We start from the raw sequence: 27,433 nt of genomic DNA on the forward strand, positions 1-27,433 counted from the left end.
GGCAATATAGTATGTTCACGGTTGCCACCGGAAGGGTTATGTATTAGGTAATCTGCTTTGTACACTCAAGACGGCAAAGTGATGTTGCACGAGCATTCAGCGCTAAAGACGCTGCCGCTGGAGGAGTCGCATTCGCAATCTGTTTTGGGCTCTCTTCATGATTCTACGAGCCAGAGTGCGATAAGGCTTTGTATTCAGGCGCTGCTTGCTTTGCACATGCCCCTGCCCATGTTCTCAACTTCAATCTAGATCTTCCTACCACAGAGAGCTGGCTCGAAACCCAACAGGACGGACGTAACAACTTCAATGCCAAAAAAGGGCAGCGTATTTAAGCTGTAGTTCGAGTGTTACAGGAGTGTCACCCTGACTGAAGACTACTGGGCCTTCACTGGCTCCGCTGGCGCTTCTTTCATCTCAGCGTCGGAGACGATCCCTTCTGGTTTCATCTCAGTTGGGTTGGGAAGGCCGTTGCTGCCCGCGCCTTGATGCTCCTGCTCTTCCAATTTCCTCATTCTACCGAAGAGGTTCGAGTAGAGCTTCTTGTCCTGGGCATCCTGCTTAGATCGCTTCTCCTTCAATTCCCTTAACTTTCTCTGAATGTCCGCGTTCTTAGGGGACAGCTCCAATGCGTACTTCAAACTCAGCTTTGCATTGTCGTAATCGTCCAAGGCAAGGTATGCGCAGCCCTGGCGGTATAGCGCTTTATCGTTCGAAGGTTGGATTTCTAGGGCCTTCTTGCAGTGTACCATTACCTGCTGGATATCCCCAAGTTTGTTTAAACAAACTGCCAGATTAAGATGGCATTTAACGAGCAATTCGTTGACTTTGGCTTTCAGTTCCGGGCTCAGTTCCGAAGTAGGAGAGTCAAAGAAAGCCACCGCTCGGTCGTACGACTTTTTCGCTGTGGCGTATCGTCCAGACTTGAACAAATCGTTGCCTCGTTCCTTACGAATGTTCATTTCTTCGACCTTCTCCTCAAACGACATACTCCAGACATCTTTGGCTTTTTCAAACTTGGTCATCTTGAGGTCAATAAGTATTTTGCTGTCTGCTTTGAAGCCCTTAGCGGTGAATTCCTCAGTCAGCAACCCGACGGCACTTCCAAACGCATGTTCTGGGGCAACTGCAACAATAGCTGACTCATTGACCTTCATCGACTGTACGACTCGATCAAGCGCATCAATAACAACGCCATCACCCACCTTGAACTCCAGGTCTTCAACCACAACAGCGTCTCCTCCCGCCGGCGGCGGTACGAGTAGCGATGATGTGGTGTCCGGGAGCATATATTTGGCCGTGACGGTGACGGTGGAACCCTCGTTGGGCCTCTCCCACCCGTCGCCTTCTTGCAAAACCTTCTTCACGAGCTTGCCATCGCTATGAATGTCCTCGATCTTGCGCCACGACAGTAGTTTGAGACCGAACTTGACGCACTTGGCGTCGGCAGGGACATAGTCCACCGAGGGCCCCGTGGTATGTGGCGGGCGGCAGATGAGGCTGACTTCGGTGTCCTTCTTCATGTCCTTAACGACCTTCTCCCAGGCTTCTGGGACCTGTTTGCCGCCAAACGTGAAGATGACCTCGCCCTCGTGAAGTTTGGCGAGCTCGTCGCGAGCGTTCTCATTCATGTGGGTGGCCGAGACGGCGAGAGTGGCCTCTGCAAGACTTCCGGGGCGCTCCCATCCTGTACCAGGGCTGATCTCTGTCTTAATGACAGTGCCGTCTCCAAAGACGTCTCTTTTGCTTGTCCAGGACAGCAGCTCCATTTCAAAGACGAGGATGGCATTCTCAGGGATTTTGGGCGGGCTGCCAGCGGCTCCGTAGGCGTACTCAGGTTTGAGGGTGACCTTTGCCTTCTCGCCTTTGGCCATCGTCTTGCCGACGACATCCCACCCTCTGATGACCTTGCCATCGCCGAGCTTGAAGGAAAACGGTGTGCCGCGGTCGTAAGAGGAATCAAACGTCGTGCCGTCTAGCAGAGTACCGCGATAGTGCATCTGGATATCGTCACCATTCTCTGGCTTCTCCCAGCCCTGGACTCCCTGTTGGAGAATTTCCTTGATGACGCCACCATCGCCCGTGAGGTCGCCGGACTTGGAAAAGTCTTCGACCTCTCCATCGGCATCGGTGGTGGCGACAGGCTTATCCATGGAGATGTTAGGATCGAGGTAATACGGTGAGTGGGGTGAGGGCGAGGAGGGGGTCGGTGGATGCGGTTTTGGTGAGGCAGGAGGCTCGAAGGTCGGTGAGGGCGAAGAGAAGCAGTGATACGGTCGGAGGGAGGGGGCCGAGAGAGAAGGGGCTGGCATATAATGCAGAGGTGTATTAGAAAAGACCGGAAAATTGTACGGATCCGAGGGTGTGGCGGATCAAAACGAAAGCCCTGCAAAAGCAACCCGAAATTCAGGCAGTGCCCGTTTCTAGAAGTTCCTCGCTGGCCGAAAAGGAATGACCCATTTACAGACACGTGCGACATCTGGAGCATTACAGACGCAATAATTCCTACGCCCGCAGTTATGGCCGCTGTCCCGTTGTTGCTGCTCAGTCATGCGCTCTTCATGTCAAAAGGCCTCCTCCCCTCCGCCCCACCACCAGTCTGGCTACACTTCGCGCTTGCCCCCTTCCTCATCCACGCCTCTCGCCAAACCGGCCGTTGTTTCCAGCATGCCGAAAGTCACCCTGCTGGCACGGCTCTCGGATGGCCTTCCGCTAACGGCCTCCATGGCCGACGAGAACGACGCCTATGCTCGCGAGGTACGTCTGCGTGCCTGCACCCGGTGCCCATCAACACACACTCGCACTCGCAATTGACTAACTTTTGCATCATGTATTGCAGCTCGAAACGTACGAGCGTCAAGCGAAGAAGTTAATACGCTCTCTCGCCTCGTCTGGCGCGGAAAAAGCCGGTGTGGGCGATGAGTACGTGACAGTAGAATCGGGGCCTCATTTTTGCTTTCACTACGTTCTCTCATGCGGCGTGTGCATCCTGACGCTGACGGAGCGGGCGTACCCCAAGCGGCTGGCGTTTGATTACCTGGACGAGCTGCGCAAGGAATTTTTTCAAATCTATGGCAATCAGGTTGCGGGCGCCAGCCGCCCGTATGAGTTCATTCGGTTCGATACATTTATCCAGAAGACAAAAAAGGTGTATAACGACTCCAAGACGCAGCGTAATCTACAAAAGCTTAATTCGGAACTCAAGGACGTGCACTCGATCATGACGAGAAATATAAATGAGGTGATTTCTAGAGGCGAGCGTTTGGACAACGTGGCGCAGAAGTCTACGCGGCTGGCGCAGGAATCGAAGCGGTACGCGGCACAAGCGAAGCACGCCAATCGCATGCGCGTGGTGCGGCAGTATGCGCCTGTGGGAGTGGTGGTCGTGGTGGTTTGTATAATGTGGTTTGTGATGAAAAAGTTGTGGTGAAGGGGCGATAAGTTTATGTAAAGTTGTTAGGGCGGGTGGTGTAAGGAACCCAGTATCGTGCAAAGTACAGTACTGTAGTTGTACTGTATGCCGACGCATTGTTGGGCACAATCTCACGCTTCATTTCCACCACGTGATCCAACCGAACTGAGCGGTTCAGAGCCGCTCTCCACCGTAAACCCTTTTTCATTGCATTCCCGCCTCGCCCACCCTCTCTATCTTTATATTGGCACTATCATATCAGTAGCACCCTTCCTGTTCCTTCTCTTCACCCCGTCTCTGATCAACTTTTTGTCTCCAAACCCCCCACATCGATGGTCTCCTCCATGCTCGCCCGCGCCGCCTCCCTCGGCATGCGCCGCGGCCTCGCTACCGCCCCCGAAACCGTCAAGGTCGGCATCATCGGAGCCGGCCGCATTGGCCAAGTCCACGCCAAGGCCATTTCGGGCATGCAAGGTGCCGAGGTCGTCACCATTGCCGATCCGTTCGAGAAGTTCGGCAAGAAAGCCGCCGCCGATTTCGGCGCTAATTGGACCCCAAACTGGGAGGACATGATTGCTGACGACAACATCCAAGGTATCGTCATCGGCTCGCCCACCCCCTTCCACGCCGAGCAGATCATCAAGTCTGCCGAAGCCGGCAAGGCTATCATGTGCGAAAAACCCATCTCCAACGATCTTGCCACCATCGACAAGTGTCTCGACGTGGTCGAAAAGACTAATGCACGTCTGCTCATCGGCTTTCAGAGGCGTTTCGACGGCAACTTCCAGCAGGTCCGCGAGCAGGTCCAGGCCGGCGCCATTGGCGAGGTCCGCATGTTCCAGATCAACTCGCGTGATCCCGCCCCGCCTCCGGCTGAGTATCTCGCCAACTCTGGTGGCATCTTTTTGGACATGATGAGCCACGATTTCGATCAGGCCCGATTCTGCACCGGCGGAGAAATCGAGGAAGTCTTCGTCACAGGCAAGGCTTTCGAGGAAGCCGCCCAGGAGGCCAATGATCTCGACACGGTGCTTGTCACCCTCAAGATGTCCAACGGCTCGTTCGGAACTATTGGAAACTCTCGTCGCTGCGCCTATGGATACGATCAGCGAATCGAGGTCTTCGGCTCCAAGGGTGCTTTGTCCAGCCAGAACCGCGCCCCGCACACCGTCGAGCTCAGCACCGACAGCTCCATCGCCAATGCTTTGCCGTACTCGTTCTTCATGGATAGGTATGCTGCCGCTTACACTGGCGTCATGGCCGCTTTTGTTGAAATGATCCGTGACGGAACCGCGCCTTCAGTCACTGGCGCTGATGGACGTGCCCCAATCGTCGCCGCCATGGCTGCTGCTAAGTCATACGCTGAGGGGCGCCCGGTTCGTCTGTCAGAGGTTGATATCGTCGATGGCGCTTCGCAAAGCTCGGCACAGGCCTGATTTCGTTCTACGTGGTTAGTCATTTGGTAGGCCTACACCATCCCGCGCTTGGAACCATTGGAGGAAAGTGACAAAAATAAAAGGAAGAGACTTGTCGGCAAGGGATTTGGTATTGATCTTCAAATTCTGCCGATGGCAATTATTAGGTTGACCGTGATGGCTATGCCTGGATAACGGAACAGTGACGTGCAAAAGGAAGGAGAGATGATTGCTTCGCGCACGATGCTTCGCATTTATGAATAAACTTCGCGTTCCCGCTTTTTTGAAGGGATATTTTGGAAGACGAACCAGACCAAGCCCACCCTCGTCAAGTGGTTTCACCCCAACTACCTCCATTGCATGTGAACATGGACAGTGCCTTCCAGGAACGCAAACGGAAGGAATCAAATTCGGTGGCGAGAATTGAAGAACTACGGTTCTGCAAACGCTATCTCCACCAAATACACATTTCCGTCGAAATATGGAATGGAAATTTTGCCCATTGCTTCCCATTTTTTGATTGTGTACAGTAGTGTACCCTTGGGTAAAGTTTACTGTACCTTGGAAAACTGTGAGAGTGAGGGGCCACTGTTCACCATATTTGCTCCCCTCTAACTCACTCACAAACCTACTCTGCCCTTCATCATCTTTAGCGTCTTAGCACCGTGGATCTGTCCGGTCTCGCTTCCATCTTTACCCTTATCTTCATCGAACAGGCCAATACGCATGTAAGATGACGGCGGACGCCCTCACGGCATTCCTGTCGGGTGACTTTCCGGCTGCAGAAGCTGCCGTTACCCAATTGCACTTGGATGGCATGTCCGACCCACGCGTGCAACACAATCTCCTCGTCTCCCGTTTCTATTCAAAACGAAATCAGTCCCAGTTAGACGCTCTTGTCGAATTCGTGGCGCAAAATCTCTCCGGTGCTGGGGACGGCCCCAAGCTTTCAAAAACTACTTTCTTCAAAGAAGTTGCCACCGATCCGAGCATCCTAAAGCCCCTCTACGCTAATGTTGGACCGGTGGCACTGTATAACGTCGCTGTAATAGCGTATGTTGAAGGTTATCTCCCATCTGCTGCTGTGCTTGGCGGACTTTTGTATTCGAATGTCGAGGCGCTGGATGACTGGCTTGCTCTGAAAACGTGCTTTCTCTTGGCTGATGTGCACCTGAGGCAAGGTCATGTGGAAGAAGCTAGTGCTGTTGCCGCGTACTCGGAGCGACTTATTCCGTCGTTTACTCGCTCATCGGGGGATGAAAACACAGAGCTGTCTGAGATACCACAACTCGCGCCGAACTGGCCTGGCAGGGAAAAGGCCATTTTGGAATCACCAGCTTCATACGAAGAGGCAAAGTTCTGCATGCATATCTACAACGCACGACTCAGTGCGAATAGCGATTCACCGAAGAACATTAGGAAGGAAGCGAAAAGCGCCGTACTCGCAGCCGATGATACCGACAGTAGGCCGACAGCTGCGGCCTTGCTTGTCAAGGCGCGTGTTGAGCAGAGTGAGTCGAAGGGACTGAAAATTCTGGCAAGCGTGGGAAACCAGTCCCCTCCGCACATCAAGAAGAAGATTCGACCCCTTGCTTTGAACAGTTTGGGAGTTCTCCATCACAAATTAGGCCGACATGCGCTTGCGGCGTGCTATTTTGAACATGCGAGGAAGGCTTTTGTTGCTCTTTTCGAGGCTGAAACGAAGGATGGCGCGGGCGACACAAACGAGCAGCCCGAAGTGAACTTGTCCATTCTGAGCTCCGCCAAAGACTCTCACGTCAGCTATAATTTGGCGTTGCAGTATATGAAACTTGGAGACTATGCGAGAGCACTAGGGCTGCTCACTATTGCAGCGCGAAGGGATTTCACGCTGGCATCCGAGTCACCAATGCTTTGGATTCGAATGGCGGAGTGCTGCGTGGCAATGGAGGCAAAAAACGATCAAGCGCGCCAGTATCTAGCTGTAGAGGGAGTTGGGAGGGGCCGTCGCATGGTCATGTGCACAGACGAGAAGGATGAGAGCCTGGGTATGGAATACGCTTGCACTTGCGCGAGAGCTGCGATCGCCATTATGGACCGGAAAAGGGGGACACAAGACACACAGGCGTCAAGTCCCCAAAAAGGGCGTCGTTATTCTGTTATTTCAGATGCAAACAAGGAAGAAAAGGGTGACATCGTTGAGTCCGCTTCAAATGTAGATGACATGACATTGCGCAGCGCAGCTCTATGTCTGCTTGCGTACTCGGGCTTATCGTTTGATCCTCACTCTGTACTTGACGCTTGTGAGCAATTAGCAAAACTTTTTCCCCACGGAGAAAACGACCGAGCAATTCTTGGACATCTCTACGCAGCGGAAGCACTATGCCAACTTGGCCGGTCTGAGGAGGCTGCTGATAGACTGAGGCACCTCCGAGGCATGAAGGCATCCAGTGACATCCATTTCAAGGAGGCTGCGTGTATAAATATGGCACTAGCTCATGTCAGCGGTGGGGACCTGAACAGGGCGTCACGTGCCGCGAGTGATGCCGCAAATATAGTACTCAATAAGCAGTCTCCTGAACATGTGCGAAAGCAGGCGGCCTTCACAGCTGCGTATGTTTTCTTACTTTGTGGAGAAAAAGATTCGGCTCGTAAGGTTTTACGCTCGTTTCGTGCGCCACCAGAGTAATATCTGGATCCATGCTAGTGAAAAGGCGAATAAATTGAGCCAGTCTCTTTGCTGCCTCGTGCTGTCCGCAGAGGATTCAGTTTCTGTGCCCCGCGATGCATCACAGAATCGCATTGCTTCAGAGTTTTCCGACTCATATTTTTCGAGTGCAGGCTTCGCTTGATGTGAATGCATTTGGCGATGTCCTTGGGACTCGTACAGAATGAGGTACTCTAGCAGTGATATGGTGCTTGGAGGTAGAAAATGCCCGCGAAGCAAGGAGAACCATCTTCGCAAGTTTGTCTTCTTGCAGTTTGCATGTGAACGTTCTCTGTGTTTACTGTTCACTCTCAATAGTTAGTGACAGAAGTTAGTCCAACTTGAACCCCGCTACAAACGTGGGCCATCAAACCTTTTAACTCTCCATGGAAGCGATCACGACGGGCTCTCGTTTGCCCCCCTCTTACTTTGCCTTGAGAGCCTGTACGACTTCTACAACTTGACGAGGATGTAAAGATTCAACTGGGCAGTTTTCTAAACGAATTGCGTTCTTGCAGTGACTGAACGCTGCCACTATATCTTCTGAAACTCCTGCCCCGCACGTGACAACAACTAATCTACTGCGTTCCTGGCGCAACCGCGCCACATGCTTGTCGAAAACGCTTCCAACTTCGTCAAGCGACACTCGTTCTATAGCCTCCTCTAGAGCTCTGTCTGACATTGGGCCCGCTGGCACACCCAGCGCCGTGCGAGCAATCGCACCATCGGCAATCCTCTCCGGCGTTGATCTCTTGCTGTTCAAACTGTAAAGCAACGAAGCTTTCGCAGTTTCCAAATCAACCAAGCATGAATCGTCATGTGTCTCGTTCAGGGACTGCCGGAAAGCGTCTAAACAGGCACAGACTGCATCCCATGCAGCCGCTGGATTTGACGACTCGTACACAGATGCAGAAAGTTGACCAAGCCAGCTTGAGTTCTCAATGTGTACCCCATATGCAAGTCCAGTACCTCTTACTGCGGTGCACAGAGGACCTTCCATCCTGCACAACATTTCTGTACATACAGTGAGCGCGCTCCAGTCTGCATGTCCAATGAATACTGGAGAGTCGACGCGAATATCGATTGAAGTGCTGTCAACACCAGTGATTCCAATAATCTTTGCGATGCTTCTCTCAGGGAAAACGTCGCTGAGGCGCCCAAAGATTCTGCGTGAGAGTGGAAGTTCACCCGCAGCAGGCCCATTTCCAGACGGCTTGGGGTCACTGCCGTCTCGTCCATCAGAACCTCTGTGCTTCTTCCAAAGAGAAGACAACACCTCATGAGCCGGTTTTGGATCCCTAGCCGTCACTTGGATGAAAATGTCAGAACCAGGAAGGGCTTGCAAAGAATGCAAGCAGTCGCGCAGTTGGCGTACAATTTTTCTCTGTACCTGTTTCCGCGGTTTCTTTTTGGTAAACTCGTCTGCCATGAATGAAAGTAATGGGAAGGAGCCTAATATATTGGCCAGCGTATAGTTGGGGAGATGACTGCTCCATCTTTCACCACCCTCCAAGAAAGGAATCATGGGAACAGCTGCCCCAAGAACCACATCGCCATCACGTATATCAGTAACAGCATTGGCGTGAAGGGTTTGGGATACGGCTGATACGCGCTCGGCAGTTACTTCGCTGCAAAAGAAAGTTTGGAAAAGGACCTCAGCAGCGTCTGCAAACGACGACGGCATCGCCGCAAAGTGAAGAATGGTACATTGGTGAGCCATTTCGCTACTGTATCCCATATGAATTCCAGAGCCGTCAGTAGAAACAGTTAACTCACTGACTGACCGAGCATGATCGGTATATGCTATATATGACCCGTCCTCAAGGAGAATGTCACAGCTTGGTAATAGCTCACAAAGGACCGGTAAGAACGTTCTTTGCGCTATACTCAGCCTGGAGGTGTCGAGAAAGATGCTGCAGTGAACAAAATCCGTCTCAAGTGTGACAGACTGACACCCATAATCCATTGCACCTCCTCGGGTTACAATGTATGGCCATCGAGAAATAGTCAGGGTGCTCGGAATGGGAGGAAATATGTCTGCAGCGAATTTACACGACTCAAGAGGTGATGCACAGTTCCCATCCTGCCCTTGTATCGAAACCTCATCGCCTCGCAGCTTGGCCTCACGTTCTACCTGACTTGTACGTTCGTCGTCAGCATTATTTTGAGCAAGCGAAGTATCTGGCACCATAACAACCTCAACCCTCGGAGCTTCAACCAAAAGTCGCGAAAGCAACTCAATCCAATATTCTTCCGTCTTCTGTTCTAGTTCTGCGAAATGCGCGAGGAAACCGCGGCTCTCCTCCCCAATTGTCAGAGAGTCACGGCTCCCATATATGACCTCCTCAAGCAAACGATGTGGTATGGAACTGTGTGAATCAGACTCTAGCTCCGTGAGTTCGACCTCGACTTCCTTCTTAATGGCGGCTTGCATGGCAGACAGTCCTCCAGGAAGCTCCCCCTTCTTTACGATATCGGACAAAAAGGCCATCACCTGTCTTTCTAACCTCCCAGATGTTAAAAATGACTCTTTTTCTTGATCAATTGACTCCACACTCGCGGTATCGCAGTCCTTCGCGTTGTCTGTTTCCTGCAGGTCGTCGACGGCCTCGTCGTCGTCATCTTCGTCTTCCACATGCTGCACACCGGAAAAGGACATGACAATTGCGCTGACATCCAGAAATACATCTATAGAAGAGTCGATCTCGCTCGCCAATTGGTCCTCTGTTTCGACAAATTCCTGTTGCAAAGGAGACCACACGTACGCATCCAAAAACGACAGCAAAACCTCGATAGCTATCGCGGTGAGGCGATCATTAATTCCTGGCCCACGCCATGCTAGTATAACGGTCCCCATATCATTATCCGGACACGGAAAAGGGATGATGCGCCTGGACACAGGTGGGAGGGGTTTGAGGTCAATTGGGGTTCTCCATTGCGGATGACCTCTCTGATAACCAGGAGCCGAAGAGATTTCGTCCAGCAGGGGCTTGACAGAGTTAAGAAGAACATTCGGGTCTATTTCATTGCCTCCGACGATGACGGTGACATTTTCACCGCAATACTGGGTGCGGTGAAATTGTACTATATCTTCATTGGTTAGAGTGCGAATATCACTACACAAGCCACCACATTCCAAGGCGAGTGGTGTACCTTCGAACAAAGCAGCTCGGACGGCACGGTCTGAGATATCAGATTCGGTATTCTCCCTCGCCTGCATTTCGCAAAACACAACGCCAGCCTCCTTGGCGTCCGGACGTACATGATAGACCTCGCTAGCAAATGCTGCATCGTTGATCTTTGGCCTCAAAATATGATCGAGATAAACCGGAAGCAAATGTGCAAATCCCTGAAAGCCTGCGGTCTTTGCAGTGTATGCGGTATACTCTGTCTCCGTCCAGGCGTTTGTTCCCCGTGCGAGGCAGCGGCATGCGAGGTTGTCAAGATAGCCTCTTTGCGGATAGTTATGGGAACCGAGGAAGATAATGTGCTCGAGAGTGTGCGGATGGCCAGCATTGGAAAGCGGCTGCGTGCCGACGACAATGGTGGCGGAGACCAGCGGACCTGGGGCGGCGAAGAGGACCACACGGAGGCCGGAATTGATGTGGTGAAAGGCGCGCAATCCGTCGGACGAGAGGACGCTCGCGCCGGAAGGGCCGGGGATGGACTGCCCTTCGGCATAAACCGGGAGGTTGACGAAGCCTGGCGGTAAGGCAGGATGGGACATGACGATGGGATTAAAGGAGGAGTAGGAAACGTATAAAAAGGGCCTCTGTGCTCGTGAGGTGTGCCCTAAAAGGAAATGCCGGAACTGACTGTGAGAGAACAAACCGTCGATGTGGCTAAGCGTGCTCAGAGGCAAAAAGGGGCGCGTGTCTGTGACCAAACGTGGCACACGTTGGGCATCATTGGTAGTGCGCTGTACCGCGAGCTGTACGCTTGTAAAGTTTTACTCTACTCCACGATACTGTACGAGACGATACATACGTCATGATTTGATTTGAGGGGCAAGCCAACTGTGGCAGCGCTTCTATTGGTGTACAGTAGTAGCCTTCCTTAGCCTTACTATGTATAGTAATGTTTTTGTTGAAAAAAACAGGTTGACCAAGATGCTTCATCCTGATACGCGGAGAATGGAGAAGTGTCAAAATCCAGTGATGTTTCCCATGAAATCCAGTGATGTTTCCCATGAAAATGAAAAGTAAACCAATCACAACAACGTGTGGGTCCACATCTGTGGAAAAAGAGGACCAACTCGAACGGCAACCGCAGTGGAGTAGCCGCGGAAACCGAACAGATGGTGAAAAATGAAGACGAAACAAGATGCGGCGTCGGAGGTACTGTATGGAATGCCTTGTTGTTGTTATTCACAGGCCCAAGTTGGCGGCGGATGAAAAACGCTCTTCAAAGCTATTTGAAAAGACGAAAGTGGGCCCTCTGCACTGTTGAAAAATGGAAACTTTCCCAAGGGTGTAAGCAGAGGGTGCGAAAACTACGGCGCGGCCCCACATCACGACGCAGCTGTTTCGCTCCACGAGCGGCGTTCTATACCGCCAACTCTTCCCGCATTCTGCCCAGCCTCCACGGCCCTTTTCCCCTGCCGCGCCCCCTCTTGACGCTCGTCACCAGGCCCCTCCCGCCAACACTCGGCCCCCCACGCAACACCAGACCCCCGTCCCCTCCCGACAAAATCTCCTTTCTCCCTCCCTACCCATTTACTGCCACCCCCTCTTGCTTCCCTTCCCCACCCAGCTATCCCCACCTCGCGCTTCATCCTATCCATTCCCCCAAAACACTCACTTCCGTACCGTCCTTCGTGAACAAGGCCACAAACACGTCACAGCCAGATCTTCTTCTCGCGCTCGCTTCCCGAGCATCCCGAATTTTCTCATGGCCCTCAAGCGTATCAATAAGGTCCGTCCCACCCTTCTGTTTCCCTGCCTCCCACTTTCCGCAGTGACCGGTGATGTGATATCGCGCCCGCCGCAGTCCTACCACCTGTGCGCATGGATTTCTCGGATTTTGAACGCACATGGACTATCCTATTTGCACTTGCTGACACCCGCTCTTCGCGTTTCGCTTGATTCTTCCTTTATTTCGAACCATTTCAGGAGCTCCAAGACCTTGGCAAGGATCCCCCTTCCAATTGCTCAGCGGGACCGGTACGTCGTTGACGCGATTCAGTTCCGACTTTAGACCAGTGCATGAAATGGATGGCCTGTTTTCGTGCTTCTCAATGAATTTCAACTCTCGAGTGGCCTCCGCTTTCATCAACCTAACTATTATGCTGACTTACGCTGCTTTTGTAACTCTCTTTTGCTTGACTTCTTTCGTTATTTGCAACATCCAGGCTGGCGATGACTTGTTTCACTGGCAGGCGACTATCATGGGTCCGGTATGCAGTGCGAAACTGTTTTTTGAGCCAGTGTCTCCTTGTCAGCCTCTTGCCTCTTGCGTTTTAACTTGGTTTACTAACTCTTGATTTGCTTGTTTGTTTTTCTATCCCTCATTGCTTCTTTCAATATCTATAGCCGGACTCTCCGTACTCTGGTGGCGTCTATTTCTTGACTATTCATTTCCCGACTGACTACCCATTCAAGCCGCCGAAAATCTCTTTCACTACTCGCATTTACCACCCCAACATCAATTCAAACGGTAGCATTTGTCTGGATATTCTTCGGGACCAGTGGAGCCCTGCCCTGACGGTCTCCAAGGTCCTACTTTCTATCTGTTCACTCCTTACCGACCCCAACCCGGACGACCCTCTCGTGCCGGAAATTGCTCAAACTTACAAAACGAACCGTCAACGATATGAGGAAACGGCTCGTGAGTGGACCAGGAAATATGCGCAGTGATGTCGACCGGTCTCACACTGTCCCCCTGTAGCAACTGTCCGAAGGTTGCCTGTCTCTATCCTGGGTTGTATCTCTTGTATCCCGTCTAATGGCAGTCTTCGTTTGCGTTATCAGACTCGGCAATACGGTTCTTGTAAACCGGCTGCTTGCCGTCGAGTTTCCCGCCGATTATTCACAGCTATTGAGGTTCGTGGAGTTTGCGCGCTCCGAGCGTGGAGGACGGCATGTATCGCACCCGTCTAGAAAAGAGAGACGCGTCGGGATCCCTGACTAGCATCAGTAAATAAGATTCGATGTGTTTTGATAACTTTCGCTCGATTGTAGATTTGCAATTGTAAATTTGCAACGACTTGCTTCCTCGCTGCGCCAATGGACGTAACCCAACGGATGTCGTCTGGCATCTCGGGCGGATTGAAGGAAGTTCTGCACTGTAAACGTAGCTCGGCAGCGAGAATGTTTGGTGTTGCAAGTCGAACGAGTCTTCTAGTTGCTTCGGGAAGGGCGATACTGTAGATGGTAGAATCTCCTACTTGATTTCAAGTGCTTTCAAAAGCAGTGCACAGATCTCACACTTCAGAAAAATACCATTTTTTGCGAAACAGTCTACAGTAATAGACCAATGGCAGGTGCATATCGAGTTCACCCTTCTTCCTCATCAAACGTGTGCTCTTTGACTTCTGGCTTTGACCAGAGTAATCACCAACAGCTTTTTATTCTACCAAACGATGACGGGGGAGGGAAACGAAAAGCGAAGCGCGGTAATTTTGAAGAAGCGCTCACGAACTTCATCGCGCAGGAGAGTCAGAGTCAGTACTGAAGAGAACGATGACGCAACAGGCAAGCAGGGTCTGGAACTTGTTGCAAAGGACAGAATTGGGAAAAGGAAAAGAAAAGAATGGGAAAGACCACACTTTTCAGCGAATGGAAAACTATCAGAGCCCAGCGCAATTGCAACTGCTGTGAGGGAAGACATCGGTGGAGAGGCTAACCCTCACAACAAGAGGAAAAAGCCTTTTGGGCCTATGCAGGCACCCGCTCACATTCGTACCTCTGTACGCGTTGATTATCAGGCAGATATATGTAAGGACTATAAAGAGACGGGGTATTGCGGTTTCGGTGACTCCTGCAAGTTCTTGCATGATCGTAGTGACTACAAGGCTGGGTGGCAGTTGGAGCGAGACTGGGCAGAAAAAGAGAAGCTCAGGAGGGAAAAGGTGATACGGGGTGAAAACCCGGACGAGGAGTCCCAAGGAAACGAGTCGCAAAAAGATCTCGATGAAGATGGGCTCCCCTTCGCATGTTATATCTGCCGAGGTGACTTCAAGAACCCAGTCGTGACGATATGTCACCACTACTTCTGCGAACAGTGTGCACTAGACCGGTTGTCAAAAGACTCAACATGCGCAATTTGTAGAAAACAACTGTCTGGGACGTTAAACGTGGCAACTAAATTAGTCGCGAAGTTGAAAACAAAGCTGCGTAAGTCACAGCAGTAATAAAGGAGCAATACATCTAACCCCTTTCGCCCTCTGTCTACGATTGATTGATGAAAACTGCATCAATTGGATCTGCAGAAGTCGACATTGGTCATTGATTTGTACGCACGTTTTAATCTAATCAAAGCATTCGTGTACGACAAGTTAAGGAGAGAACCTTAGAATATCTCTATTTACGATAAGTGTCACCAAGAATACAAAGGGGTCCATTCGCATCCAAGAACCCCGAGATCGGTTCGCACACCGAAGAATACTTTGTCGAGTTCCAAAGCATATGGCACCGTTCCCGCAGGTTTCGCCATGTCATTCGCAGAATAGGGTGTTATCACGACACACGAGCTGCTGTATTAACTTTGGCAATCCATTATTGTCGATGTTCATTCACCATCTCAATGACAGAGTCCTACTTCCTTCTACCAGTCTTCCTGGGCACGCCTAACAGTGTCACGCACTTTCTTCTTGAAGACGTCTGGGGTCTCTCTCCATTCCTTCGCCGCGTCAAGATTAGCAGCGCTCTCGTCGTTGGGGCAGGAAAGCATGGATATGACCGAGACTAGAATTGACTCGACAGTGTGAACTGGTAGCCACCGTTCCGAAGCGTTTTCATACTGGTTGGGGTCTGAACCTGGTGCATGCAGGATAGAGATACAGACTTTCCCGTCCTTATAGACTGACGGAGTAGGCAATGGCAACATAAAAATGAGACGTCGAAGGTTAGAGAACTGGATTTTCACTGACGCACATGCAGCTTTCGAAACATCGAAGAGCAGTACTTACTGTTAGGATGCCACATATCGGATGTGAAACGCATTGTCGGTGGCATGTAAGGATAGTCCGGTGGAAAAGAGAGTTTGGCTTTGAAGAGCCCCCCATCACTGATACGGGGCAAACGTTGTTCACATTCACAGAGCACGAGTTAGAAATATTATTCGCTCCTGTGCGAGTCTAGTTCACAAGAATTGAAATGCGCATGACGTACTACCAGGTATCGGGTGGCCCAGTGAGAATGACTTGCCACTCGAATGGATTCGAATCATCGACAAGACCCGCCGAGAAACCTGAGTCCGTATTCTTGTTGAGCTCTGCGAAATTGTCAATGAGTGATGATGCCATGAAAGTTGTGGTTCATAGCCGGAGAAACACGGGATGCAGAAAAAATAGCAGGAGAAAAGCGCACGGTCAGCTTCCTGAGTTATGGGTGAGACTGCTCTGTTCGACACGGTTTTCGTCACCGTCGTAATAACGTCCCCATGGATACATGGCGTAAAAGGAAACAACGGTCAGACAAATCCGTGGAAGCACGGTAAACTCACCTTTGAGCTGTCGCATTAGCAGAATGGCTGCTTGGTTGTTCGACATATTGGTGCTTGCTTCCTTTTCAGGCTAAAAGCGAAAAGGCAGGGGTTAACAGTTGTTGACAAGTACGGATACGGCCAAGAGAAGGTTGAAAGGCCGCAAACGACGAGGCGAAACGACAGGCACGGCAAGTTGCACTCTGCCGGGTAGTTGAGCAAAGATGAGTGAGAAGAGTTGTGTAAAAAGGGTTGGGCTTGCAGAAAGCTTCGAAAGGTGCGTGTATATCTGTTCTCCCTCGCGGCCTGTGGGGGTAGTTGTGGAGTGGTGGTGGGCAAGGGGGCGCTTATCTGCTGCCCAGTTCCTTGGCGAAAAGGCCGAACAGGACATTGACCCCCCAGTAGATCGACGAAAAGTGAAAATATTTTAAAATATTTGGGAATATTCATTGTTATGGGTGTGACATTGAGGTCGGCGGGAAGATAGTATTATTTTGGAGAATTGAAATAGGAAGCCAGCCGCAACCTGTTTTGGGTGAGTCTTTGGAATGATGCAACGGAAAATGCAATTTTAGTGAATTCTGCTATTGAATTGGAGTGCTTCCATGGCGACTTGAGGATGTACGGTATCTCCCCAAAAACACTGCAAAAAGATTATGAATCAACAGATACGTGCTGGCAGTCCACGGGGAATTCTGCCTTTTTCATTCCCATTCCTTCATGGAAATGCAACTACAGTATGCTCCGGCTAAACGCCATTGCTACTTTTTGTTCCACCGCCTGAAGATTACATCCCTCTGTCTCCTCGTGTCGCGTGGACAGCAAAACAGTTATTCATTCCCGAAATCAGGCTTCAGACTGGCATACATGTCACGAGCGTTCATAAAAGATTCCAAGCGAGCCTACATGGCTTTCCTTTTGGGGAAAGACTGTTCTTTAGTCGAAGATGTTCTAGAAATGGTGCAATGTTCTCCTTGGAAATGTTTCGTTGGAATATAGATTCTAGTAGTAGTCAGCGCAGGGAAGGCTTTCACTCTCCGGTGACAGCATCCGTGGATGCTAAGTTTTCTTTGAGCGATTTTGAAGGCGCATTTCTTAGCAGAAGGGTCTTCTCACATCCAACACTCTAACAGAGAGTGGCCAACAACAGTTGCCTTCAGGAACATACGCGGAATGAAAAGTCGGACAAGTGATTTACGTTCTTGTTCTTTCTTTCGGTCTGTGAAAAACAACAAAAAAACAACAAAGAAATCTCTTCCCCTCTCGGCTAAGATGGGCAGCTAGTTTTTGTTTTCTGTGAGACAATGCACAGGCTTTGAAGCACATGGACTGCTAAAAATCGGCCAGCACTTCGGGGAAAATACAGAGCCCTGGTGGGTGGTCATGTCACAGCGACAATTGGATTTTAGATCCGATGCTGTCCACGTGTACATGGTGCATTTCGTGTGTGGCGACAGCATCACCTCCACACCACATCTGCCAATCATTACATCTCCAGCATCGATTTCCTCCGAATTCGCTTCGCGGTATCCGATCAGCTGCATACGGTTGAAGCTTTTGGACATGGATTTATTACTCCCTTGACAGAGAAACAGCAACCGCATTACTCGTGAGCTTCTTTGGAAGAAACGTACATCCTTGGTCTGTTCGATTATCAACTCGGCGCTCAGTCAACGGTCATGTTACCTTCTCACCTGCTTCGCGCTGTGCGAGCAACGCGAGTTGTTGGAGTGAGGACTTTGTCTCTGCCGCCAACTGCATCAGCAACTCCTTCTTTGGTTGCTCCAGCAATTTTTAACCGCCTTTTGTACAGTCTACTGCACGACCACAGACTCTACGGCTCTGCTGCTGCGAGAGATTTCTCCTCTCAATCGCTGACTCATAGTCAAGTTCTTCAGACATGTCAATTGCGATCTATTCCGAACGTTATGTCACCTGAAAGCATCCTTCTCTCATCCAGTGACTCTCAAAATGAGGATGGGTACAGAGGGGGTATCATTCGAAGAGGATATTCTACGGGTCCGACGACGCACAGCCATTCCGACTCAAGGCGTTTTCAGCGAAAATACGTCACAGGCCGCTTGAATTCGGGGGTAGAGAAGCGAAGATCAATCCGAAAACGACTCTTTTCAAGTTCCACTCAACCTCCGAAAACATCTAATCGGACCACGCAAACGGCGGAAAAGGTGAAGGATGCCCAGCTCACCTGGCGGGATGCTCTCAAATCTCCTCGAAAGGCTGTGAAATACTCGGTCCAAATGACATGGGCACTTATCGACTGGGCAAAACACTTATGGGTGGGTGCCAAGCTCCTTGCTGCTGACGTTCGAGTAAGCTCAAGGGTTTTGAAGAGGATTGCCCATGGTAAGCAAATTAGTAGAAGAGAACGTAATTTCATCGTCAAGACCGGTGTCGATCTAGCTCGACTGGTGCCATTCTCATTGTTTCTCGTCATCCCACTAGCGGAGTTTGCGTTGCCATTTGCGTTGCGACTCTTCCCGAACATGCTCCCATCGCAATTTCAAGATCAAATGAAATCTGATGAAGATATGAAGCGAAGACTTAAAGCTCGTCTCGAATTGGCAAAGTACTTACGAGATGTTGTGGAGGAGAAGGCCAAAACAGTGAAAGGATCCGACGCAAGTTCTGTAAGTTTCGATGCGGCCGTGCCAATGAGACGACTGAGGATGCAGTCCCTAACACGTTTCGACAGCGGATCGTTCTAACTTCTTTCTACATTGTCTTTTGTACAAACTCTATGTGCACAGGAACTTAAAAAGAACGCTGAAGATCTCGCTGGTTTTCTTGAGGCTATCAGGACTGGCAAGGTCGTGGATGGTGCTGAGGTTGCCAGGTTCGCTAAATTCTTCAATGATGAGTTGACTATTGATGGTGCTGTACGGCCGCAACTCGTAGCTATGTGCAAGTACATGGGTATTTCTCCGTATGGCCATGACTTGTTTTTGAGGTTCAAGCTCAGATCGAGACTAAATGGGATCAAAAGGGATGATATGCAAATCATGTGGGAGGGAGGTCCGGCTTCGCTCACGGATGACGAAATCGCAAAGGCATGCCGCGATCGAGGTATCAGGGAGGGGGAGTCTAGCGTGCGCATGCGCCACCAGCTAACCGAATGGTTGGACCTTTCACAGAAAAAGGAGATCCCGGGGTCCCTCTTAATACTGTCAAGGGCCTTTTTGTACACAGGCTCGTATCCGACCGAAAGCGCTGGGGCGGAAGGTCTTGTCGAGACGCTGGGTTCTTTACCAGACGATATCATTATGGATGTTAAGCAGGCGGCGGACGTGAGCGAAGGCAGCAACGCGGAGCGACTCGAGGAAACTCTCAGACAGGCCAAGCTAATTGAAATTGAATCTGACCGGGAAGCAAGGAAAGAAAAGGACGACGAAGAAAAGAGAAAGAAGAAAGAAGATGAGGAAGAAGCGGAACGTCTGGAGACGGAAAGTCTTGCAAACGGTTCACCCGAAGGCGTGGCAGATGAGAGTATTTCTGACAAGACGGTTGCAGAGAAAGTCAAACGCCATGAAGAGCGAGTGGCCGAAGCTATATTTGGAGCAAAGGAACAAGTTGTTCCAGGTCGGTCAGAGGTGACGAAGATTGGGGAAGCAGAAATTGAATCGGTTGCAGCACCAGAGGCAGAAGAAAAAGACGAAGAGCAGGAGGCACGAGAACAGGACGTTATCCGAAAACTGTTACTCTCTCTTGGGGAGCTATCCTCAGATTCAGCGGTAGAACAAGAAAGAGAGGAACTGCGGAATCTCAAGCTTGAACTCGCTGAGGCTGAACAGTTTGTCAAAGAAACGGAAGGTACTGAGGGATCAGATTTGAAGCGGTTTAGAAGGATGGTGACCAAGCTTGAGCGGGAAGTAGAGCGCGTGGATGCGAAGGTGGGGCTGCGGATGAAATTATTAGACAAGGACAATGACGGATTGATGTCGCTTGAAGAGTGCACTAACGCGATGGCTGTAATTGCCGGAGATCGGGATGATGAGGTGGTAGCAGAGACGTTGAAGCGTCTCGATGGGGATGAAGATGGGAACATATCGCGGGGTGATCTGACTCGAGTTCTGAACGAGATGCAGTTCGAATACGGGGTCGTCAATGAAGATAAGGACAAGACAGCAAGAGCATCGGAAGGTGCATTGGAGGGAGAGAGCGGTGCAAAGCTGAAAGCATCCGAGTAGCTCTGCTGGTATCAGCGCACGTTTGGTGCGCCACGCAATGGAGCGCTCTGCGGGAAGAGGAGGAGGAAAAAGGAGGATGGACCCCCTGGATATACCCTGGGCGTCGAATGGACCACATACGTGGTCGGTTTTGGACAATTGGACGGCATCCATGTGGTGATGTGTTATAAAAGTGCACTTGTTTGTCCGGCGAAGAACGGTGCATGATTGTGACACGAGCTAGCATGTCAATACTTTCCCCCTTCCCTCACACAGTAGCGAATGAAGACCTCTGACTTAAAGCCAGCCCGACATCGCAGGCACGTGCCATCGATCGTTGTACAATAGAGGAAAATGCTCCGATAATGACCTTGTGCCACTTACCAGAGGGTGAGAAAATAGAAGACCCGAACAGTCTTCTCTGACAGATTCACTTCATCTTATCAGTCTCTCCTCGCATGAAATCAGTTAGCGTTTCCTTGTGCAGTACCCTTGGGTACTGTAGAGTGCTACACTCTGTGCATTTACTGCACGAGATGCGCCCTGATTGATCCTGAGATTCGTCCTGATTCATTCTGAGATGCATGGTGATTCACTTGCATATCGCGAGCGCTGAAAGGATTGGGGCCGTGGGGCGCAGGATTGAGCCCCAGTCAAAGTACTGTAGTACTGTACACTACACATATACGAGTGCACATCCGCGAAGTAAATGATAAGAGAGGCGACGGCACGGTCACGAGACGTGCCAGAGAGAGATGATGCAGGCAGCGCCAGACGCGGGAAAAGCTCGTCGTAGGGCAAGGACATAAACTTTACCCTACCCTTCGAAGGGTAGACAGACGCGGGAAAAGCTCGTCGTAGGGCAAGGACATAAACTCTACCCTACCCTTCGAAGGGTAGGTGCGCGACGCTTTGAACGAATCGTGGTTCAGTGAGGGATTGCAGAATCCGGACCGCAGAAACACGCGCGTCTTTGTTTAACCTGTAACTTCTGCCGCGAGAAGGAGCAGGGGCGCGCAGGAGCAATGCAGAGTTTGGGCGGCAGCGAAGAGAAGTGAACGCGTTGATGTATGGGTGTGGACATTGTACAAGGCACCACGCTGCAAAACAGGGCTCTGTGGAGAGGCGCTGAGGGTGCTGAGGTAATACCGTAATGGCTGCAGTGGAACAACCTTTCTCATACAGTAGTAGCATTGCCGCCTCCAAAGTTAAAAAAAGGATAAGGGTGTCCTTTACGGCGGTACGACGAGCGGGGCGCATCGCTTGCTGATTGGTGTTGGGTTGGTACCGTACAAGAAAAATTGGGAACCGGTACAAAGCGACGTGTGTGGAACGAGTCTTGCACGGGTGCGTGAAAAACAATCACAGCACTGTATGCATGCAGGAGGGGGGTCATAAAGTTGAACATGGCGAAGGGGAAAGTTGTTGTCAGAAGATGCGGCGGGCTGAGAGAGTACCACGTAAAAAACTAGAGGTGGGGAAGTGCGCGAATTTCGGAAACGAATATGCGATGGGACCCAGCTACGGGAGCGACGGAGGAGAGATGGAAGTGTGGGTTTAAAATTGTTTTAGTTAAAATGCGCAGAGGCGAGCTAAGGCGAGTTAAGGCGAGCGAAGGCGAAGGGTAGCGGAAGAAACATGGATTGCGTTGCGGACAAGAGGTAAGGGAGCGTCGAGCCAGATATCGTCAACTGAATGCCGGGCGAGGGGGTGGGGTTAAGTTTGGTGGAGATGGAAGCCTCAATATTGGTGTACCGTTAGCCCATGCGTCGGAGTCGGGAACGTGGAGGTCTGGGAATGCGGGAGGGTGGGGAAAAAGAACCAGGGCATGCATGCTTGCGGTGAAGTATTTGTGAAGCGATGCTGGAAGTGTGGCCGTTCCATCCTGTTCCAAACCGGCGGGTCGCCGGGGAGTGCCATTGGTCCGGAGAGTGGGTCGGGTCGGGGGCGGATGAATGTTTGGGAATGCGAGTTTTCTGTTAGAATTTTCCCGCGCAGAGGGCCCGCGAGCGCATGCAACGGAGCGTCCTAAAAAGCAATTTAGACTTGGAGTTAAAAATAGCCGTTGGGATATGATGATCCGCGTGCATCGCTATTGGCCCAGAGGAATGCCCTTGTGGAGATATTTTGGGGCGTGGATGGATGTTGGATGGACGTGGACGGACTTGGTTGTCCAATGGATAATCCATTCCGCTGCGAATCTGGAGAGGGTGAATTCTTTCCACCGTCCCAAAGAAGTCGCTTACCTACGTGTAGAATCCCTTCATGCATCGCCCCCGCTGAAATTCTCGCTCTCCGTGCCGAAAAGGATTCGCAGGTATGATAAGTGTGTATGGCTGTGTGCGTCCCTGGCACAAGCGCCGCCTCCGCAACGCTTTGTACGGAAACGGCCGTGCCGTACGTGTAGCTTGCAGGGAAGACAAAAGGACCCTGCACAGTAATATTGCCAGTGGTAAACGCAACACATTGACAAGCATGCGATGAATAGTGCTAGCCATCGGTTGGTAACAGTTCATGATAAAATGTCGCAAGTGACCGTTTTTTTTCTAGGCATGCCTGGTGAAAAGGCAGTACCTTACCAAGTCCTTCACCTATTTTGACTTTTTAAAGCTCAATGAACACATAAAGCGCGCATACTGTATAGCTTTACAATGGTAACGAAATCACATCATGTGTTCATTCAAGGGAATGAAGTCACTTAAATGAACCCCTTTTACAAGTCTGAATCGCATGGAAACTAATTTGGCAACCTCAAATAATGGCCGTGGCCCGAAAAAACCTCTTTATTCTAACAGTCCGTTAACTATTTTGGCAAACATAAACTATTTTGGCAACGCACTGCTTCCCTTTTTTGCCGCACTTTTCCGGGATGGCGATGATGGGCGGCTATCGATCGATATGGAAAGCATATTACGTTGTAATGGCATGGCACAGCCTGGATTTTTGGCGGACAAGCGAAAGTAATGGGCTTTCGAATGGCGGTAAAAACAGAAAAGGCGCGCAGGTTGTAATCAGTCACAGAGCTACCAAGGTTAGCAAGTGGCGGGGGCGGATCTGGGTGACTCGGTTTCGGAAAAGTGCGGCAAAAAGGGGAAGCAGGCGTTGCCAAAATAGTTTATGTTTGCCAAAATAGTTAACGGACTGTTAGTGTCTATCGGACCATTGTTCTCATATTAGTTATTCGACATATTTTTTTCTTGACGTGCGCTTTCTCGACAAGAAGAAAAAAGATACACCCGCCACCACACTTGACTTCTGCCTTGGGACCGGAAAGAACTTTGTAAGAACTGCGTGTTCTTCCTTTTCGTTTTTAGACACAATATGTCTAGAAATGAAGCTTTTTTAAACCACCGTAAAACCGCATGCAGAACAACTTTGAAACCAAAAAAGTCAGTTAAAGAGGCAACTTGGTACTCAATCTGCTTTACATTCTGAATCTTTCGGCATCTTCAAAGCTGTTATCCGGGGGTTCTTCAACATGCTATTGCAGAAAACAAGCACTTTTAGGAAATAGTGTCCAAGATAGCGTTTAAAATGTTCAATTTAATGTATATATTTTGCATAAAAAAGAGCTGTCCTCATATGCGAAACAAGCCCCGGTTGGATAGACACTTGACTTCCTGCCGGGAGTACAGAGCGCATACAGTCATCAAAAAAAGCAACGTCTGCGGGCTATTGACCAAACTACACTGCATTCCTCACTCCTTCAGTCGCACGCCTTCCCCCGCTGGACTAGATACGTGCGCATAGCTCGAGTTTGTTTCCGTCTTTTCTCCAAGATCCCGCCATCACCATAGCATCGAGAGTGAGTGCAGATTGTGGGCGTGGAGCTACAGTTCGGTCACTGATTGGACTCACTGCCTCAACAAACTCAGTACGGCACAGAACAGCGGCCTGCCTCGCGAATGCGCGGATGGATGCGCGAATGCGAGATTGCGACCGCAACCCGTGCTCATACGCAACGTCGGTGCGAGGGGGCGATGGCGGGTTTCATGTGGTGCGCCCAGGTTGGTCCCCCGCGCCTGGCCCCTGCGGCAACGGCACCAGTTTGAAGCCCATGCGCTTTACAGTGAATCAAAAATGGCGCAGCGACAGGCATTGGCCGGGTCAATCGGGCAACCGGTCACGACGCATGAGGGTATATTTTATACCCCCGCGTGCACGGAGCACGCGTTGGTGCTCCGTTTGGGTCATGGGGGAAGAATTGTGGTGGACCGGTTGCGACATCCCGGACGCCCGCTGATTGGCCCCGATGCGCCGTTTCGACCTGCCTTTTTTTGTCTTCGGCGAGGGGAGAAGGGGCAGCGTTGGGCACTGGGACCGCTTGTACACGCTCCGTACGCATTATCGTGGCATATCTGCAACGCCTCGTCCGCTGCTGGACGCCACTGTCAACCTCCGCCACTGGTCCGTTACGCAACAAGCCGCAGTTAGAACAGCCCGCCACCACTCTGCGTGCATCACGGAAAACCATTTGCCCTGCCTCCTGCCCCGATTCGGGGCCGGGGAGGCAAGGCAGCGGTCCTCGTCTAGTATGATACTCGTTTCGTAATGCGCCGCCAACAATATATATTTTGAATATTCCGCCGGCACTTTCTCCGCTTGGCGTCTTGTTCCACCACCTTCTGGGTGTTGGGGACAGGCTCAAGCCCGGTCCCGCCGGTTGGTGGTCCGGCGATCTAGCGCCCCATTCCCGGCTCACTGCATTCAGCAGCTGTGTGGCGCGTGCCGGAGGCTGTGAAATGCGGTGCACTCCCTCATTTAACCTACGCGCCGGGTCCTACGGTCCATGCCGGCCGATCAACACACAGCGTCGCCGCCTTAATTCCACCCGCCAGTGTACTTTTCGCTTTAATTCCCCGTTGCCTTCATTATTCGCAATCCCCTTCCATCGCTCAGACAAAACAGTGCCACGGCCCACTTTTTTTATTTTTTTCATCCATCACCCCCCTCCCCTACGCCAACTCGCACCCCCGTTTACCAGGCCTTATTCAAAAACCCCCCCCACATCCCTTTAAGCCTTCACCGTCTCCCCCGTCGCGGCCCACCCGCCCCAAACCCCGCCGCCTTCCGACCCCCAATCGCCCGAAATCCGTCGTCAGCCCCTTCCCTTCCGTCGCCCCGATGATCCGCGCCCGCCGCCCGCGTCGTCGCGGCGACTGGAGCCGCCAACTTCCTTCCTTCTCCGTCCTCGAATCCCCCCTACCCGCCGATCCCGACTCCTTCCATTGCAACTCCTCCTGCTCCGGCGAGTCATTCTCCTCGCAAGATTTCTTCCTTGCTGACCCTCATAACCGTCGCATCCGCTCCTCCCCTTCCACCGAACTCCACGACTTACTCGAGCGGCCACGGTCCTTCCCCGCAATTCGCCCGACGGGCCCGCTGCGCCATCGCCCTGCAAACCTTTCTCCGCGCATACGGGACCTCTCCTTCTCCGAATACACAGCCGCGGAACTTCCAGATATCGGCATCTTTCTCAAGGGTATGCTTCCAATGTTTGGTCATCCACATCCGACGAGCCCACCAAGGGCGCCGGCGGGTCACAGGGGGGTGCGCCGCACCCGCTCATCGTCATCGTCACCGCCGAGGATGCAGAAGCCCTCCGTACTGTCTCGACCACCGAAGAGAAATGAGAAAGTGAAGAAGCGACCGCCGATGTTTCCCGAAGCTGGAAATCCGTTGCAGGTGCCCCCTGCGCATCTGTTCGATAAGCGACAAGGGGTTGAGTCGTCCTCTTCTCCGGCCAGAAGTGGACGTCCTGAGCCCGGGAAGCGCACGCACAAAGCTGGCTCTTCGTCGTCAAGGCGGCGGAAGCTGAGCCCAAAAATTGGAACACGACGCTACTCGGCAGACATCGCATTTACGAGGGAGCTGGCGGTTAAGAAGGACCCGGACTCGTGGCAGACATCGTTCCTAGCGGATGGAATGTGTAACATGATGATGAGATTTTTCGGAGTAGGTGAAGGAGCGGGTAGGAATAGGCGGTGACGGTGTGAGTTGGTTTCAATTGCACTAGCAAGGGAGTTACCGACTATGGATGTTTCGATATTGGTGTAGGGGATGTCGTGCAGTTGAGGTTTTGCCGAGAAGGTGAAAGCAGGTTGTGATGTACTAGACAGTGACCTTAGTCGGCATGCGGACAAAAGTTGTAAGTTGTACTAATTGATATAATTGAAGCGGTGACGGGCGGCGAGCGATGTATTCGTGCTCTGCGAAAGCCCTTGTCTCATCACGTACTAGAGTAGATGGTCAGCGTAAAGACAAATTCAGATTTACTAGAGATTAACTGGGGCCGCCCCGCCGCCTTTGTTCACTGGTGCACTTCAAGCAGACTTGCTTCCATCCGGACGCAAGCACAAGCGGCACGCACCTTGGAGGCAAGCAAATACCTCGAGGCGGATGGACCTCTCGGGTTGCATGGCAGATATTATCTCAGGTGTGCGACTTGCCCCAAGCACTCGCAGCCTATTTGTCCGACCGGACCTAAATGCGATGCAGGAAGTGGCCGTTTTTCACGCCACTGGCACCGTCTGGCGAAGCAACAACGGAGACAGCCTCAGCGCATTACACGATGTACAGCTTACAGCCTGGCTCGAGAGAGTGGACAGTAATGCTGTATCCGAGCTAGTGACTGTTCTCTCGCGTCCGAGATTGCAAGGACAAGCCTCGTGGCCCGCAGATTATTTCCCTTAATCTACTTCCTCCCCCTCATTGGCCCTTCTCACAAGGGGCGATGTCCGTGCAAGCGAGGGACCGACCGCGCAACGTGAGCACTTCTTTAATCTTCAAACAAGCCACCTGCCGTGCCCGCAAATACCTCCTCATCCCGATGCCTCCGCCAGTGGCGCGGCACCATGCCCGCTCCCCCGCCACAGGGCTTGTACGAGGGCTACCTCATCTCTCGAAGAGGCTGTGCTCGTTGCGCCTCCGCCGCCAAATGAAATCCCGCGCCCCGGCCCGCCTCCCACGCACCTTTTGCTGCCAACGAGAAACACCGCCCCCCCCCCCACAACTCCCTGCGCCCCGCCCGCACCGCACCTTAAAGTTTACCACAGCACGATCGAAGAACCAACCTTTATCCGCCACCTCAACTGAT

At 51.5% G+C, this 27,433-nt stretch overlaps 12 protein-coding genes; 7 read left to right on the top strand and 5 right to left on the bottom strand.

The window, feature by feature from the left end:
- Positions 1 to 17: 17 nt before the first annotated feature.
- CHC_T00008322001 (TPR repeat-containing protein) lies at positions 18 to 2,309 on the bottom strand. XM_005716200.1 is given in 2 exon segments: positions 18 to 374; positions 375 to 2,309. 1 exon segment carries the CDS (start codon positions 2,307 to 2,309, stop codon positions 375 to 377), a length of 1,935 nt encoding a protein of 644 aa, XP_005716257.1. The 3' UTR covers positions 18 to 374.
- A 277-nt stretch (positions 2,310 to 2,586) lies between these two features.
- CHC_T00009424001 (putative vesicle transport protein) lies at positions 2,587 to 3,619 on the top strand. XM_005716201.1 is given in 4 exon segments: positions 2,587 to 2,664; positions 2,665 to 2,754; positions 2,837 to 3,427; positions 3,428 to 3,619. 2 exon segments carry the CDS (start codon positions 2,665 to 2,667, stop codon positions 3,425 to 3,427), a joined length of 681 nt encoding a protein of 226 aa, XP_005716258.1. The 5' UTR covers positions 2,587 to 2,664; the 3' UTR covers positions 3,428 to 3,619.
- Positions 3,620 to 3,741: 122 nt separating this feature from the next.
- On the top strand, positions 3,742 to 5,126 carry CHC_T00009082001 (probable inositol 2-dehydrogenase). XM_005716202.1 is given in 2 exon segments: positions 3,742 to 4,845; positions 4,846 to 5,126. The coding sequence occupies 1 exon segment, from the start codon at positions 3,742 to 3,744 to the stop codon at positions 4,843 to 4,845; it is 1,104 nt and encodes a 367-aa protein (XP_005716259.1). The 3' UTR covers positions 4,846 to 5,126.
- Positions 5,127 to 5,557: 431 nt separating this feature from the next.
- Positions 5,558 to 7,571, top strand: CHC_T00004377001 (hypothetical protein). XM_005716203.1 is given in 2 exon segments: positions 5,558 to 7,492; positions 7,493 to 7,571. The coding sequence occupies 1 exon segment, from the start codon at positions 5,558 to 5,560 to the stop codon at positions 7,490 to 7,492; it is 1,935 nt and encodes a 644-aa protein (XP_005716260.1). The 3' UTR covers positions 7,493 to 7,571.
- Positions 7,572 to 7,784: 213 nt separating this feature from the next.
- On the bottom strand, positions 7,785 to 11,237 carry CHC_T00004378001 (hypothetical protein). XM_005716204.1 is given in 2 exon segments: positions 7,785 to 7,934; positions 7,935 to 11,237. 1 exon segment carries the CDS (start codon positions 11,235 to 11,237, stop codon positions 7,935 to 7,937), a length of 3,303 nt encoding a protein of 1,100 aa, XP_005716261.1. The 3' UTR covers positions 7,785 to 7,934.
- A 910-nt stretch (positions 11,238 to 12,147) lies between these two features.
- CHC_T00004379001 (hypothetical protein) lies at positions 12,148 to 13,672 on the top strand. XM_005716205.1 is given in 6 exon segments: positions 12,148 to 12,400; positions 12,401 to 12,424; positions 12,622 to 12,672; positions 12,861 to 12,905; positions 13,042 to 13,365; positions 13,366 to 13,672. The coding sequence occupies 4 exon segments, from the start codon at positions 12,401 to 12,403 to the stop codon at positions 13,363 to 13,365; spliced, it is 444 nt and encodes a 147-aa protein (XP_005716262.1). The 5' UTR covers positions 12,148 to 12,400; the 3' UTR covers positions 13,366 to 13,672.
- A 418-nt stretch (positions 13,673 to 14,090) lies between these two features.
- Positions 14,091 to 14,861, top strand: CHC_T00004380001 (hypothetical protein). Its single transcript, XM_005716206.1, has one exon. It carries the CDS (start codon positions 14,091 to 14,093, stop codon positions 14,859 to 14,861), a length of 771 nt encoding a protein of 256 aa, XP_005716263.1.
- A 47-nt stretch (positions 14,862 to 14,908) lies between these two features.
- Positions 14,909 to 16,484, bottom strand: CHC_T00009466001 (ubiquitin-conjugating enzyme E2). XM_005716207.1 is given in 6 exon segments: positions 14,909 to 15,274; positions 15,275 to 15,531; positions 15,639 to 15,736; positions 15,841 to 15,943; positions 16,175 to 16,220; positions 16,221 to 16,484. 4 exon segments carry the CDS (start codon positions 16,218 to 16,220, stop codon positions 15,275 to 15,277), a joined length of 504 nt encoding a protein of 167 aa, XP_005716264.1. The 5' UTR covers positions 16,221 to 16,484; the 3' UTR covers positions 14,909 to 15,274.
- A 1,597-nt stretch (positions 16,485 to 18,081) lies between these two features.
- Positions 18,082 to 18,879, top strand: CHC_T00004381001 (hypothetical protein). Its single transcript, XM_005716208.1, has one exon. It carries the CDS (start codon positions 18,082 to 18,084, stop codon positions 18,877 to 18,879), a length of 798 nt encoding a protein of 265 aa, XP_005716265.1.
- A 30-nt stretch (positions 18,880 to 18,909) lies between these two features.
- Positions 18,910 to 19,107, bottom strand: CHC_T00004382001 (hypothetical protein). The gene has a single exon (XM_005716209.1). The coding sequence runs from the start codon at positions 19,105 to 19,107 to the stop codon at positions 18,910 to 18,912; it is 198 nt and encodes a 65-aa protein (XP_005716266.1).
- Positions 19,108 to 19,164: 57 nt separating this feature from the next.
- On the top strand, positions 19,165 to 20,692 carry CHC_T00004383001 (hypothetical protein). XM_005716210.1 is given in 2 exon segments: positions 19,165 to 20,358; positions 20,359 to 20,692. 1 exon segment carries the CDS (start codon positions 19,165 to 19,167, stop codon positions 20,356 to 20,358), a length of 1,194 nt encoding a protein of 397 aa, XP_005716267.1. The 3' UTR covers positions 20,359 to 20,692.
- Positions 20,693 to 25,813: 5,121 nt separating this feature from the next.
- CHC_T00004384001 (hypothetical protein) lies at positions 25,814 to 26,197 on the bottom strand. The gene has a single exon (XM_005716211.1). The coding sequence runs from the start codon at positions 26,195 to 26,197 to the stop codon at positions 25,814 to 25,816; it is 384 nt and encodes a 127-aa protein (XP_005716268.1).
- Positions 26,198 to 27,433: the final 1,236 nt, after the last annotated feature.

The sequence above is a fragment of the Chondrus crispus genome, genomic scaffold (assembly GCF_000350225.1).
Source record: "Chondrus crispus Stackhouse genomic scaffold, scaffold_23, whole genome shotgun sequence".
In the NCBI taxonomy this organism is placed as follows: domain Eukaryota; phylum Rhodophyta; class Florideophyceae; order Gigartinales; family Gigartinaceae; genus Chondrus; species Chondrus crispus.